This window comes from Octopus bimaculoides, chromosome 6, assembly GCF_001194135.2.
Source record: "Octopus bimaculoides isolate UCB-OBI-ISO-001 chromosome 6, ASM119413v2, whole genome shotgun sequence".
NCBI classification, from domain to species: domain Eukaryota; kingdom Metazoa; phylum Mollusca; class Cephalopoda; order Octopoda; family Octopodidae; genus Octopus; species Octopus bimaculoides.
Window position 1 is genome coordinate 90681444 of NC_068986.1, and position 17061 is coordinate 90698504.

Consider the following 17061-nt stretch of genomic DNA (forward strand, 5'->3'; position numbering starts at 1 on the left):
CATACACACATACATACATACGCATATATACATATGTATGTGTGTGTGTGTGTGTGTGTGTATTGCATATACTACTAAATAATAAGGTTTACTTACCCAGTTCTAAATGTACGAATACTCTCGGTATATTGTTCTTTATCAGGCAGATAAATCTTACACAAAAGTTATTATGAACACCAAATTGTACGTTACCAACGTGTAAGCAATTTCCTGCATTATCCCTGCAATCTGAAAAGGTAACAAAAATTTAATTATGACTCGTATACGTACGAACTGAGTACATACATACAAGCATACATACATATATACATGTGTGCGTGCGTGTGTGTGCATGTTGCTCAAAAGGTCCCTGAATAAGGTTTGTTTAAGGTTGATGAATGAAACACCCATGTTTCCAGAGGTAAATTATTCAAACTCCAATGAATTCCTGTCAACACATGACTATGATGCTCCTCCACTACTTCTGCTCGTGATCAGAGATGTACATATCCTCAGCTACTAAGGGAATGCTCAACTGGTTAAGGTTAAGCAAATGACAAGCAAATCTACGGTACTATGCAGCATATTTGCTATAGCCTATCTTTTGCATTCAGACAAAACATGTACATGATAACACTTCCAGTCAGTTAAGATCATCATTATTATTGTTATTGTTGTTTTTGTTGTTGTTGTTGTATATTTCACTTTTCAGATCTCTCGATTTCACTTGTTCCAGCTAATTCTGTACGAGTGCACTTCTTGCCAAAGGTCTCACGAGGTCTTCTTCAACGGTTCTTAACATCCAAGTCTCAGTCTCAAAATCCTCGCTATTCTCAATAAAGCAGTTTTCTGAGCCATGTTCTACCCTCATGTCAATCCCAATTTCCCAAACAAATTTCTCAAACCTGGTTGTTAATGTTCTTAATGCCCCTACAACTACTGGGATGACATTTATTTCCTTTATTGTCCACATTCGTGCAATCTCATATTTTAGTGGCTTGAATTTCTTAATCATTTCTAGTTCTTTATCATCCACTCATACATCTTCAGGCATGGCAATATCTATGATCTTGGTTTCCTTCATTTTTTTATCAACAACAACGGCGGCGAGCTGGTAAGTCGTTAGCACGTTCGGCAGAATGCTTAGTGGCATTTCAGAACTTAATTTACAGTAACACCGAGGAACATGAAAATTGGTCCCTGAGATATACCTTTTTTTAAGGTAAGTTTTGATCTCTGATTCTAAATACGCCATTAATTTTTTTTCATCATTTCTGGTTACTGAGATATTATATACCCCTAATTTTAATGCATACGACCAATCGAACACTAGCACTGATATCTACAAACCATTATTTACGCCTTCTGCATTAATAAAGCGCATTCGTGCATTCATACACGTAGATTTCTTTTATTTATGAAGAATTTACATCAGAGAATAAGATAATAATGAAACAAGCATAGAAAGTTCTTTTAGATACACTGTTCATTTACTCAGATATCTCACAAAAGCGTCGCTTGAGAGACTTCTTGCGGTGAGCTGCACCATGGCAATCACTTTGAATAAACCAGCAGTAATCTGCCATCATGTGGGTATCCCAGTGTTCCTGGTACCTTTTTCCATAGTTCTTAAATCTTGGTGGAATTGCTCACCCTGCTCTTCACTTAGGTCACCAAGGTTTTCTGGGAAACGATCCAAGTGGCTGTCGAGATAATGTACCTTGATACTTATTGTACAGCCAAGTTGACGGAAGAAGATAGCATTCTCTCTACTAGCTCAAAGTAACTTTCTGCTTTATAGTTCCCAAGAAGATTCTGTACAACCATAGTGAAAGAAGACCATGCATCTGTCTCAGCATTGCTCATTGAATCTTTGAAATGTGGATCTTTTATGTGTTCTCTGACTTGCAGACCGTCAAAAATATCTGCCTTTAGCTTCCCCATGCTCAGCGCTGTAAATGTTTTGCATATGTATAGCCAAAGCATCACCCCTCTTTAAAAACTGATTCATTAAACCTTATTTGATGTTTAGTGGTGGTAAAATTATCTTATTCTGGTCAACCAATGGTTCTGAAATTATATTCTTTTTTTCTAATACCAGGTTTTCTCTCAGTGGCCACAGTTTTCTCACCCAGTGCTCATCCTTATATCTACTACCCCAGAGACATATAAAGCAAGGATACTTAGTGTGTCCACTCAGCTGGCCCAGTAGAAAATTCACTATCTTTAGATCCACACAGATTAACCACTGGTGATTGTGGTATGATATCTCCGGTAAGACCAGGGCAATTGTGTTTTGCTCCTCAGTCATCTTAGTTGAGTGACCAATTGGGACTGATCGATATTTATTTCAGTTGTGTAGAAGTACACATTTTAATCTCCGCTTAGAACTGGCTGTGAACAGCCACCATTTGCTTGGTAGATATTGTGATAAACCCATTTTCTTCGGCAAGCTTTGAACGTTGTTGCAAAAACCAAAATCACTTTCCTCCGAGAAGAACGCCAGCAAATCTCTTTCTCTATTGCGATAGTATGTGATTTTGGTTTCCGAATGCAATAAATTCTTCTTTGCTAGTCTAGACGCCAACAATTCTGCTGATTTCTTTGAAAGATTTAGCTCCCTAACGAGGTCATTGAGCTCCGGTTGATTAAAAACTTGTGCCACTGATGAGATCCCTTCAAAATCACTGGCATCATAACTACTGTTTACAGGTGAAGAACAAGATTAATTTTCTTCAAGAAGCTCTTCTAGATTAATGAATGATGAAATTGATATTTCATCTGAGTGTACAATAAGTCGTTTTACCGAGTCTAAGTCAGGATACATGCATTTACTCTGATCACCCCCATTAATGCCCTTTATGTTAACCAGACAGAAGTAACAATCTTCACTGTGATTCCTCTGTTCTCTCCACGCCATAGGTATACCAAATTTCAGACATTTCCTCATACCATTTAACCACTGCCGAAGGTGCTCAATACAAGTTTTACAGACAATGTGTGGAGCCCATATCTTATCTTGGTCCCCTAGTTTTATTTTGAAATAGCTTAAGTATGCCCTTTACACAAAATCAGAAATGGATTTTTTCTGGTACCTGAATGTATATTCAAGTATTTGTCAAATACATTACAGACCATTTCTAATTCTATAATACCCCCGTTGACGGCCTATCCTAGATACATGTGTGAGCAGCTGTACATTATCTCAAAAAGTAGAGCTGCTAGAAAGAAATGAAGGACATATTCTTATTTGGAGTCAATATACCTAAAATCAGGCCTAAAACCTGAGGCACCAAAAAAATTGTTTTCATTTGTTCCCCAGTGTAATATATAACATAGGGTATTAGAGGGGCTAGCAATTCAGAAATTAATCTAAAAAGATAATTTGCTTAACTTGAATATAACAGAGTGGAATTGGTTTCATGAAAGGATATTAAATTGAAAAAATAAGTTTAATAAATAAAATACATATATAATATACATAAAAGTAAAACATGATAATGATAGAGAAAAATCGTGGAAAACATTTAAAGTTCCCTCACACGAATGAGAAACCGTTGTGTAGGTCAGTGAAATATTGATCCTACTTATAACTAGATCTTCAAATAAAGATTAAACATTCTTACTTTTTTGAGCGTTTATCTCTTTCTCATTTCTATACATATTCTTTTCGTGCTTTCTTTTCCTAACAGTCCCGATGTAAAACCTGCTTGTTTAATGAATGGTACTTATGTGTCTCTAAACATCCATCATTCCTGAAAACCCATTCTGCAATATTTTCGATTAAAAATTGAATATATAGAATTTCCTGTCTGTATATTTCGTCCCCATATTAACGTTTTCCACTTACATCGACCATATTTTCCGGAATATTAGTCGAATTATTCAGACAAAAATTTACAGCCAAAAAAGATAGACCGACTTACACACCAAGACGATTTTGAAAGGTAAAAAATTCCATGTGAAATGCAGCAGGATTTGGAAAGGCAGTGACGAGGTTTGAATGTTTATATTGCATGTTTACTAAACCGTATACTAAACTGACTTGTATACAACGATTTATAAATGCGAGAAATAACTTTGAAAATATATTTTCAATAATTCAAAAGGCTAACAATCTGAGATGAAATCAGGAACTAGTAATTAAAATCGCAATAGACATTAAGTATTTAAGAAATTATATATAAAAACAAAACTAATGGTAAACGAAACAAATAGTTTGAGAGATCAATTACGTGACATAAATATTTCAGTCTTACTTACATTGTTGAAGAACATTGATTATGCCCCCAACACACTCTATCTTCATACAGCTATACGCTCTTCTATATACACCTGTTGTACCATTACAAATACACATTCCTGCTGCATAACATCCATTACATCCTGTAAGAAAAATCGAAATGTTGTTTACGTGAGGAGTGAAGCAGTATTCTATGGCATAATTTGAAAGAAAGTTCCAGAGGCATAGAATAATTTTCTAATATTTTGAGAAAAATCATATGGACGGCTTATGAATATTGACTTAGGAGGAACATCTGCTAAAGACATAAAAGGAAAATAATCACAGGTTAGTTGTAAGTTTGCAATATAACACTTTTTTAACACAACTGTATGTAAGAAATCTAAAATGCTTATTTACATAAGAGAGATGTCTACTGTTTGAATCCAGACAAGTACGCCAGAAAACCATTCTATACATGCGTTAGTAATTATGCTTTTATGCAAAGTTATGTTTTGGAAAGAGACTGTTAAATGTGGCTATTAAAATGTGAATTATTTCTTTATTGAATAAGCGTTTAAGCTTTATTTCCCGTAAGATTCGGAGAAATATCTGGAGGGTTTTAAATATTAGCTGGGCGCATATCAGTGTCTTATAAAGTCAACTCAGTGGTATGAATAGACAATCAGTAATCTATGAATATTGAAACATACCTGTATGATTATATGAAATCACAACAACAATTATTGGAAGTAGAAGAAAAATCAAAACTCTCAGAAATATATACATCTGTAAAGTAGAGTAAACAAACGAAAATTTATTCGCTTTATTTTTCATAGTATTAATAATAAATAACTTCTATAAAGGAGTACCTCTTGAGTATGTCTAATAATTTATCTGTCAAAGTACACTTTTAAATATTTGGATAATATATATGTATTTTCCTGTTCATACTGGCACGATCACTTCAGGTGATGTCACAGTGCGTGTTATCTAATAAAACTTCAATCAACAGAACAAAAATACGTTTTTAAAGAAGCTTCAAGACACTACCATCAAGGTATTTACCAATGTAAGTATTTTAAATCAAGTGTACTGTCATTCTACAGAAAAGTGTTTTAATTGATAGCATGGGAAAATGGTATGCATCAATATATGCATAGAAATGTGCATTGTAATCAGCGCAGAAACGAAGAAACCCGTCTATCTCTTACTCCGTCTAGATCACAGACTAACCATTTCTGACTCCCGAGTAATCTGACGGTATAATAAAACCCATCATTTTCACTCTTGTCTTTAATTTCTTGTAAATGAACTGAAACTCGTCTGCTGTTATTGTGAGTACTGCTACTGGCAGTATTTTAACTAATTTTATAATTAATCCTTTGATTTTCCTGGTGAGAGTTACTTTTTCTCTCCTGGAAACCAATTCCTTATTTTTTTTTTTTTTTTTCAGTTTTTTCAGAAATATCTTTTCAACATGTGTTAATGGCTGTATCTTCAAACTTCTAACACTTTGTTTTTAGTTAAGAAAGCGTGATAGATCATGTTTAATTGCTTTGTGCAGATCGATGTTGTCAAATGAACATGCTGGGCTGAGTGTGGTTGATTTAGTTTTGGTATTTTGGAAAATACAATTGTAGAGTACTGTGTTATGGTTAAAGGGAAAAGTTTGCTTAATTGAGATATTATGGTTGGTTTCAGAGTGACCGCGATACTAGATACAATACATTTTTACTGTTATTTTCGGTTAAAGTACAAACTGAGATGTGAAAAAAAAAACCATCGATAAATTTAAATAGCAACTCTGCAGCTGCTTTGTCTGCAGTTGAGACGCAATTCATGATTTCAAAGGGTTTGTAGATTCATCTACACAGAAAAGGTTGAAAATGTCCATCATTATTATGTTTTCAAAATTGCATAAGTGACTGAAGGATTCGATTCAGATGCGGCACAGTTGGAAGCACAGGGGAGACATACGTAGAGATCTGCAGACATCAACTATAGTTAAGTCATTTACTTTATTGTAGACAGATACAGATTCACAGTAAATGTGGGAAAATATGTCCTTTATGTCAACTGTAAAGGAATCAAGGAGAAAAACCAGCAACTCCTCTGATGAAACATTTCCAGAGTTATGATTCTTAAACATCGGGCAAGAGTGTCATTTTAAACAATTCATTTTCTTTAGGCTTCTGACATCACGTATTGTAGCATCCGCATTACTATTGCCATACAAGACGCTTGAGGGAAATTTGGTGAGAAACTTTGCACATTCAGTCTAAGGTTTGGAATAAGTGAATGCTGCAAGTCAAGTGCTATGAAGTTACCATTAATACTCAGGTTGTTAAGCAAACGGTGATGATGAACATCAAAAGAAATTGATTTTAATCTTAGAAAACCGTGCTGATGATAAAATGTGAGACATCAGCGGCGACGAAAATCTAGCAAGAACAGCATCTGTGTCCTACGTCTAGAGTTATGGAGTGTCTGCCGAAAATTGTTCTTCCAATGATAACTAGCATATGTAAGTCAATTTGAGGTTGACTTGTAGAATGAAATTGATCCCAGTGTAGGTTCCTCTGAGATAAAAGTGATCACTTATTTTGTGGTAAATAAACGTCAATATTGCTTTCTGTCTCTCGTATATTGGTTTCAAATTTTGGTACAAGGTCAGCAATTTCGGAGGAGGGGATAAGTCGATTACATCGACCCCAGTACTTATTTTATCAACTGGTACTCAGTTTATCGATTCCGAAAGGATGAAAGGCAAAATCGACCCCGTAAGAATCTGAACTCAGAACGTAAAGCGTTTCATGCAGCGTGCTAATGTTTCTGATAGTTTGTCGCCTTGTTTCTCTCATATATTAATATAAACGAGAAGTTATTCGAAAATGTTCATGGATGATTGCACTCTTTAGTTTGGTTATTAAATTCCTAATGGTACAAGTGAAGTTCGGCAAGAATATATGCAGCTTGGAGAACAAATACTGGGTGGATTAAAGTCTTCAACGTTGTTATAATTCTTTAAACTTCTCATTTTCATTTTGTCGTGAAGAAATGTGTGTGGCTGTTCTGTGCGTTTTATGAATAAGTCCTTTAAGATCTCGTATGGTTAGTATATCGCTAATGAGACGATAATGTTGCAAAATTCTATGGTGAATACAAAGGAGTGGTTTGCAGTAATATATATTCTAATTTCCTGTTAGCACTTCGTGATACTCCAAATTGCAAATTATCCATCTGCGAGCGAACACAAACGTACAGTGTCTGCAGATTAAAAGAAAGGGAGCTTTAGAGTAATTATTGCTATGATAGCATCAGTCGTGTTTATAGATTGGAATCTGACTGAATAATAGTTAGATCGGAGGAGGATCCTTAGATCCTCTTAGGGGTAAATTAATGAGAAACATTAAGGTAAAAATCAGTAACAACTGGCACTAAGGAAAAATGTCTCGTTGCGTTTGCCAATAAAGTGCATTTCAGGATATGCTGCCTTCTAACACAGACAATACAAATGTTGGTTGGTTGGAAACAAAATTACAATAGTTCAATGGAAACCTTAAAAAGCCCAATTAATCATCTCGTGTTTTAACTATAAAAATATAATTCTATTCAAATAGAAGCAAACTGCAACGGAATCGTATTGCAGTCGAATGCTACATCCAGTCCTTATGTATCTGAAGTGATTCAGATATTTGATATTCTAGATATTTCTTAATATTTTCATATAATACTGTTAGATGATGACTTTGTTAGTTTCTCTTTTTTCACCTGGATCTTATGCATGTATATGTATATCTCCAACTTTAGGGAATGGAGTAGATAAAATCCAGGCTGCATATGTTTCTTAGCTAACGGAATCTCGGAAGTAGTAATTGCCCAAACGAGGGGTACTCCGTTAACTACTCATCAGACCAAAGATACCTTAGTCAAATGAAGGTTACATTTTCGTCAAGGGACCCCATGTTAACTCGCTGGAGATTTGAGCGATTCTCCTGCGAGTTATATCTACTCCGTTCCCTAAATTTGAATTTTTATTCGCATACAAATCAACCCCAGTTGCTAACCATGAACTATAAAATAACTTTTCCCCAGCTTATCGAACTTCGATATGGGAAACATTTGCAACCTTCTATGTCAATAAACCACTATTGTTCCTGAAAGTTGCTTTTTATACCTTATACGAACTGCTTCAAGCTTACTAACTTCCTACACCTTGATCTTTGGATCTTACCTTTACACACACACACACACACACACACACACACACACACACACACACACACACACACACACACACACACACACACAAGATAGATCTAGTCTTTGTTATATCCATGGATAATACTCTGAATGAAAATCAAACCATAAGAAAGAGAAATGAAACTATCATATTCCAGCAAAACAATGTTAAGATGAGTCATGTGTCTCATGAATAATAGTTATATACACGTAATACTGCCATTCTCTTAAATCATTCGATACTGAAGCGAGCTGGAACTATACATTATGATATTCCACAGTTTCACTTACCTTATGATCTTGAAGATGGCCCTATGTTCAGAAGTAGAGAACGATAGAAGTTAATTTTCAAATACCACTGAAAATCTGGCAGTTGCAAACACCAGCTGCTATTAAGCAGTTATAACTGAAATTCGCAATTGCTTCTTAATGATTCTGCATCACCTGTCATTTCGATTTATTATGTGAGTCTCGAAGCTAAAAACTACGTATCTACTTTATCTTTTTTTTTTTGTTAGTTTCATCATTTTTTTTTTTTTTTTTTTTTTTTTTTAGTTTTTGTTAGTTAGGAGGCGGCTAGATCAATGGCCTCCGCGATCTTTCCTGCTCTGGTAGGACCGAGGTGGTTCATGTTCCCTTCTGAATAGTTGCGAGTTGATGACTGCACAGATAATATTTTAAGCAAGAGAATTCTCGATAGCTGACGATCTGAGGAGGAAAGACCGCATATCGTTGTTAAGACGAGGTTTTTAACAGACAAAAAGATTGAGTTGGGAGTGCCTGAGTGGTGATGATACTAAGCTTCGAGGAAACCGAATGTTTGTGGGCTAGAGATTGGAGTGTACTGATGACTGACATTAGCAGCTTGTTTTGGTATGTAGCATATGATGTATGCATGTGCAGCAGTAGTACTGTGCCAGATGCTGGAACATTCAGCATCTCCATGTGACACTCACATAATTTGTTGACGCTACCGTGTTGTTCATGACCTAAGTAGGCGATATTGTCGAAGTCTGTATTTAAGGCGTTTATTTTTTGTCATCACACCGAATATTCCAGTTATCATTTGTACTGTGTTCGCCTTCATGCCCCACATCTTGAATAATTCACTTTTAAAATATTAGTATTTTGACAGGTTCCACTTCTTTCCATCGGATTAAGATGTCACTCAGTGTACACATTTCCCCCTCCAATCCTTGATTACCATGTATAAATAGTTTCCTTTGATCTCTCCGTTAGTTTAGACAGACATATCCCAGATGATTGTGATTTGTAAGTCAGTACGTCTTACTAAAGAATGATATCTGCGAGTCCTGAGGCTGGCGGAGAAGCGGTGATACTTGCTTAATGATCTCAGTGCATTAAATTTGAATGTGGTAGTTTTTAGCGAGATGAGGATTTTCGAAGCACGCACAGTTGCCTCCTTTCAGGTCAACTAAAGATGTAAACCTCTTTCGGTAGCCTGATGTTAGTCGGTAATCCTGAGCGAGAGTAGCAGTAAATATGGTAATGTTTTTAGACGGATGACTTTTTATTCCCCAACAAGCACTGGACGACCGGAAATCCTTAGATGATAATACAATCTTTGGAACATCAAACTTTTTTATGTTAAATGTCACCTAACGCACGCAGGGATAGGGGTCGTTGTAATCCGTGAAATTCACTTCATTCGCTTCTCGACTTTCCAGCAAGATAGTGTTTAAAGCATTCTGAATTAGAATTTGAACTCTGTTAGGTCACACGTATCATACTCCTATCATTTCTTTTAATTAAAATGTTGGATTTGCAACTTCTCGAGATACATGTTCTACTTCAGTTTCCTCCATTATACGGTATTGATCGTGGAGGCGCAATGGCCCAGTGGTTAGGGCAGCGGACTCGCGGTCATAGGATCGCGGTTTCGATTCCCAGACCGGACGTTGTGAGTGTTTATTGAGCGAAAACACCTAAAAGCTCCACGAGGCTCCGGCAGGGGATGGTGGCGAACCCTGCTGTATTCTTTCACCACAACTTTCTCTTACTTCCTGTTTCTGTTGTACCTGTAATTCAAAGGGTCAGCCTTGTCACACTGTGTCACGCTGAATATCCCCGAGAACTATGTTAAAAGTACACGTGTCTGTGGAGTGCTCAGCCACTTGCATGTTAATTTAACGAGCAGGCTGTTCCGTTGATCGGATCAACTGGAACCCTCGACGTCGTAAGCGACGGAGTGCCAACAACAACAACGGTATTGATCATTCAATACAGTATCTAATATTCTTCCTTTTGAGGCTCCAGATAAATTTACTTAATGAAGTGGAAGTGAAGTTGTTAAATGAAGATTTGTGATTATATATGATATTATAACATAATAATTATTAGGGTGGAGTGAAAATAAAGAATTGTAGAAATTGAAAATGCTTGAGAGCTAAAATGTTGCTATATTTGATTATTAGAAAAATGCTAAATTTTCGCTGCGATCAACCAAGGGCATTTACTCCTTCAAGCCCCCTAAACTCCGAAAATGGGGGATTTTTGTAAACTTTTTACAATAGCGGAGTTTAGGGGGTTGAGGGAGTAAATGCCCTTGACTGATCTAAGCGAAAATTTAGCATTTTTCTAGTAATAATATGTAGCAAGATTTTAGGTCTCAGGCATTTTCAATTTTCACAATTTTTTATTTACACTTTACCCTAGATTACATAATCTGCCTACACGCACACATGTGTTTTAGAGTGGAGTGAAAATAAAAAATTGAAAATGCCTGAGACCTAAAATCTTGTTATATATTATTATCAGAAAAACGTTAAATTTTCGATTAGATCAGTCAACGGCATTTACTCCCTTGAACCCCACAAACTCCGCTATTGTAAAAGTTTACAAAAATCACCCATTTTCGGAGTTTATGGGGGGCTTGAGAGAGTAAACGCTCTTGATTGATTGCAGCGAAAATTTAGCATTTTTCTAGCAACTAAATATAGCAACATTTTAGCCCTCAGGCATTTTCAATTTCTACTATTTTAAAAATTTTCACAACACCCTAATAATTATATAATATCATAGAGACAAGAAAGAAATATTCCGAACGCAATATAGCCGTCAAGACAGCAGAAAAATTGGGCATTTTACCCTTATATGACGGAAGAAGTTGTCAGCAGACAACCACGGGACTCGAACCCGCACCTCCCAAATACCGGCTGAGTACTCTACCAATTAATCTAAACTGCCCGCTGAAAACAATTTCCGTCAAATTGACGCTAAATACATAGCATCTTTTAAAATACAGCAACATATGTAAACAAACTTTTTTGTTTTTGGAAGCATCGAATGTGTATCGTATCATACAGACAAGAAAGTAATATTTCGAACGCAGAATATGACAATATGTTGGTTGTGTCAGTTACGACAGTCCATAACCAACATATTGTCGAAAAGAATCGAATTTGAAAACAAACTCACACAACCCCACACACACATGCAAATATAATTGAACGACTAGGAAGGAATCGTCAACTGGTTAATTACTACTGATGCTACAATTTAGGGTCTAATAACAGCAAAGGGACTTCTCATCAAAGGTTTTTGCCAGTGAAGATGTTGATGCAGACCGTCAGTCAGCGTATCTATGCTTTTTAATACTTTTATGTCGCACGCTGTGTGGAGGCGCAATGGCCCAGTGGTTAGGGCGGTCATAGGATCGCGGTTTCGATTCCCAGATCGGGCGTTGTGAGTGTTTATTGAGTGAAAACACCTCAAAGCTCCACGAGGTTCCGGCAGGGGATGGTGGCGAACCCTGTTGTACTCTTCCACCACAACTTTCTCTCACTCTTTCTTCCTGTTTCTGTTGTACCTGTAATTCAAAGGGTCAGCCTTGTCACACTGTGTCACGCTGAATATCCCCGAGAACTACGTTAAGGGTACACGTGTCTGTGGAGTGCTCAGCCACTTGCACGTTAATTTCACGAGCAGGCTGTTCCGTTGATCGGATCAACTGGAACCCTCGACGTCGTAAGCGACGGAGTGCCACTTCTTCTAGTCGCACGCTGAATAAAATGGATTCAAAGATTGTAACAAACAGGTAGAATAGTTATATCATTAATTTCAACAACTATTTTATGCATTATTAACATTTATTTTATTGTTATCAGAAAGATTAAAGAATATCGGTGATTAATTTTTTATTCAACAATATTTCAGCTCATCCCCCACATATTTCTGCACTCCTGCATAAATATGCTGCAGCGTACACTCTACAAAATATAACAAAACAATACAGTATTAATTTAATTTATTCACCAGACAAAGGCATACTGGTCATATTTTCTCGTATACCTTTTCAATATAAGAGGATTAGAATATTTGATTGTATTCATTGGCTATACAAAAAAAATTGATAAGTTTTCTGACAAATATGGTGATTGGTTTGGTGCGGTGATTTGGAAGTCATATACCTGAAGAGATGTAGAGGATGATAATTGTCTTATGTTACAGATAAGATATAAGGTCGTATAGAGAAGCATATAATCTTGGCTCTCTACTAGTCGTGTTATAGAATATGAGTTTCAGATTTTGTTAGTACAAAAAAATTGCACGCACAAACGTGAATCGGTGAAATCACATTAAAAACAATATCAAAGTAGAGAATGATAAAATATATATCCAAATATATATCTTGCAATAAAATATATATATATATTGTCACATATAACTGGTTCCAAATTTTGACACATGGCTAGCAATTTCGGGAAAGTGGGTAATTCGATTAGGACGACCCCAGTGCTTAGCAGGCACTTATTTTATCAACTCCGAAAAGATGAAAGGCAAAGGTCAATCCGGACGGTATTTGAATTCAGAGAGTAAAGCCGGAAGAAATACTGTAAAGGTTTTTGACCGGTGCGATGACAATTTTGCCAACTGGCCGTCGTATTGTCACGTGTAAGTGATATATAAATTATATTGTTTAAGCTGTTGTGATTGCTCGGCGAATTTTTTTTTTTTTTTTTCAGTATTCCAACTGGTTTTATGGACAATGGAAAGTGTTCGATCATTTGTGCCAAGTTCTTTCTTTCATGGTCAAGTTTCTAAGTATTATTCTAAAGTAGCATGTGTGTGTGTGTGTGTGTGTGTGTGTGTGGTCACTCATGAGTGCTGCTGGTAGCATGTCTTGTACAACCAGCTGCATAGTCGGGTCATCTTCAACTAAACAGACTCCTCTACTAGGCTTGCTTGGTGAAGAGGATTGCTAGAAACCCATTAGAACAAAATCAAGACTTTTGAAAATTACAGTTGAATCCACTGTAGGGTCAACGACGATCTAGCGACAAAAAGTCGTTAAACATTCCAGATTCGTGTCTGATTTGCTATAAGAGTACTGTGAGTGAGACACTCCCTGGCTTTTGATAAAGCATATCTCTGCTCTGGCAGTATAACTTGTTGAGTGGTATCGGTTCGACTGCATCGGAAGACAGCCAGACTAAGAAAACAACTCCGACCATAAACACACACACTATGGGAGCCTGCAGAGGAACAAAATCTAAGTGGTGTCAACCCTGACAGTAAATCAGAAGAGGATTCGGGACCATATTCACCCGGAAGAATATGTGGTGTGTGTGTGTGTGTTTGTGTGTGTGTGTGTGTGTGTGTGTGTGTGTGTGTGTGTGTGTGTGTGTGTGTGTGTGTGTGTGTGTGTGTGTGTGTGTGTGTGTGTGTGTGAATTGTCGAAGATGTATGTCTGTATGTAGATATTAATCTCAAAGTGTACCTACTCGCATTATATAAAACCTTCATGTGAAGTTCGTTTACCAGTTTCAAACATGAAAATGTTACACAACCACCGTTAAACATGCCAGGATGTTTCTCCCCTGCTGCCAGACAATTTCCCTTATTATCTTTGCAATCTGAAAGCACAAATGACTTCATAATTATGACTTCTTTAAATACACAAATGAAAATATCTCTCACAGTAAATATGTGCATATGTATGCGTATATATATATATACAAACTGCCACAATTATTTCAGAAATTTTTCTGAGATTGCTAAATCTAAACTTAATGTATTCAAACGTTTGTAGAGTGTATTTAAGGTATAGCTATGATGTGTGTGTTGGCTGTGTGTGTTTATGTGTGTGTGTGCATGTGTGTATGCTTGTGTGTGTGTGTGTGTGTGTGTGTGTGTGTGTGTGTGTGTGTGTGTGTGTGTGTGTGTGTGTGTGTGTGTGTGTAAGTGCTTGCATAAGTATGTCCGGTATGGAACAAGGAGTTCAAATAAAGATACAACACACGTGTTGGGTAGATGTGATTGCCCTATAGAGAGATCATTCGTTTTACGGGTCCATGAATAATGGCTAATATCTCTGGTTTCGTAAAACGATTGAATTTTCAGTTGGACCTTTTGCTTACACACACATACACAGACACACACATACACAGACACACACACACACAGATACACACACACGCACGCACATATGTAGCAAGCGAATAGATACGCTGGGTAAGTGCTATTGTTGGTTGACCATTAGGTTCCACGGTCACAACGAAGACTGGATCTAGGGATCCATGTTTGGGTTCCGTTATAGCATGTATATATTATATTATAGGAAAGGTCAAAACCAAGGCAGAACGAGTATCTCAAGTCATTTACAATAATTTAATTAGCGTAAGGTGAATTTGAAGTCTTGCAGCTGAATATACGAGAAGGTGTTGAAAAGTTCCTGGTTTTAAGGGTATCGCGAAAGGCCTGATTGGAAACCCAACTTTCCGACTTTTTTTACAGGGCTTAGAAAAACTGAAGAACCGCTGCAATAAGTGTGTGAAACTGAGAGGGGAATATGTTGAGTATAAAATCATAATTTACTGATACTCTTGTGTTTTCTTTTACCCAAGCCATGAATTTTTCAACACCCTCTCGTGGGTGTGTGTGCATATATATTTTTTGATTCTTTTTTTTTCTCTTGTTTCAGTCATTTGATTACGACCATGCTGTAACACCGCCTTAAAGGGTTTTATTCGAATAAATCAGCTTCAGGACTTATTTTTTGTAAACCTAGTACTTATTTCTAATGTTCTCTGTTGCCGAACAGCCTAGTTACGAGGGAGCAAGCACACCAACATCAGTTGTCAAGCGATGATGGGTGACAAACACAGGCACAAACACACACACACACACACACACACACACACACACACACACACACACATGTATATGCTAGTAGGACCTTCGAAAGTTCCACAGAACGAAAAAGATTAAGAGAAGCTATTTCAGGAAGAAAGGATAATTTTTTAGCTTATTTCTATTTTGCTAAGTTATTTTCACTTCCAGTAACAATAATATATTAAATGAGTGAAAAATTTCCCTCCGCTAAGCTTTTTATATTTCTCTCTTTCTTTCTACCCCTTCAACAAACTTTTTAACCGTGTAATTCCCCTCTTCATATCTTCCTTTCACTTCTACAAACTATATGAGTGACAGCATAACGCATCGGCTGCCTATCTGCTGTCTCACTCACTCCCATATTCCCTCTTCCTCTCTCTTTTACTCCATCTCTTCTTCATCTTTGTGTCTAATTTGGCAATTCAAACGCTCTCTGCCTTCCTCTCTCTCAGTCCTTCTCTTAATGTAACTGCTTCCCTTGTCCATCTTTCCCTATCTGCCTTTCTTTAACCTCATCACCAGAACATCACCTTCTACTAAATAGTATATCCTAAACATATCTCTTTCTCATTACCATTCCCTTCCCACTCTACAACGCGTCATTAACACTTCTCTCACCCTCTTTCTCTCTTGCTCTTTTCTCTCACCATATTTTCTCTCGTTCTCCCTTCAACTAATCACGTGACGCATTTGGCCTTTTTACACGTCTTTCTCTACTTCTTCCTCACTCTCTTCCTCTCTTCTCACACTCTTCCTACTCTCTCTCCCTTTTACTCCACCTCTCTAACTAACTGAAGCGTAACATTTGTTATTTTTGACAGAGAAAGAGAGAGTGAGAGAGAGAGAGAGAGCAAATGGCTAAGGTCAGGTTGAGTGTGAAGTTGGTGTATTTCCAGAGAAGCATTCGACCTGAATACTGGGCTATCAACACAGTCGGGATCCAAGCCAAAACCAGAATACTTCAGGTGTAGAAAATCTAAGTTTCACGACGATTATACGGTCATACGGGTTTGGCGAAGAGTAAATAATCCAATGAAAAGAAGAAGACAAAGAAAATTCTTTTACACATCTTTAATTATAAGTTACAAATGTTTCGTACCATCTCCATTTGCAATGCCAGTTTACACAAAAATTCTAAATGAAAAATCACGTAATATTTGCGGTTTTAGACATTGGACAGACACTTCATCAGACTTGTATCAATAGTGTGTAATTACACTGTGCATCCTTCAGAAGGACGCACATTGTAATAGCACACCTTTGATACAAATCTGAGGAAGTGTCTCTCCAATGTCTACGTTATTTTTCATTTAGAATTTTCGCATAAGCTGGCATTGCAAATGGAGGTGGTACGGAAACATTTGAAACTTATAATCAAAGACGTGTAAAAGAATTTTCTTTGTCTTCTTCTTCTCACTGGTATAAATATATATATATATTACTTTGAAAAATTATATATATATATATATATATATATATAT

At 36.7% G+C, this 17061-nt stretch overlaps 1 protein-coding gene across 1 annotated transcript in view; it reads right to left on the reverse strand.

Moving 5' to 3' along the window:
* LOC106869796 (uncharacterized) overlaps positions 1 to 17061 on the reverse strand; it is a 31156-nt gene that overhangs the window by 3275 nt on the left and 10820 nt on the right. Inside the window, exons 4-6 of the mRNA XM_052968954.1 lie at positions 14191 to 14322; positions 4243 to 4365; positions 97 to 228 (exon numbers count right to left, since the gene is read on the reverse strand). Coding sequence (XP_052824914.1) covers positions 97 to 228; positions 4243 to 4365; positions 14191 to 14322 — 387 coding nt within the window. The remainder of the gene's footprint in view (positions 1 to 96; positions 229 to 4242; positions 4366 to 14190; positions 14323 to 17061) is intronic.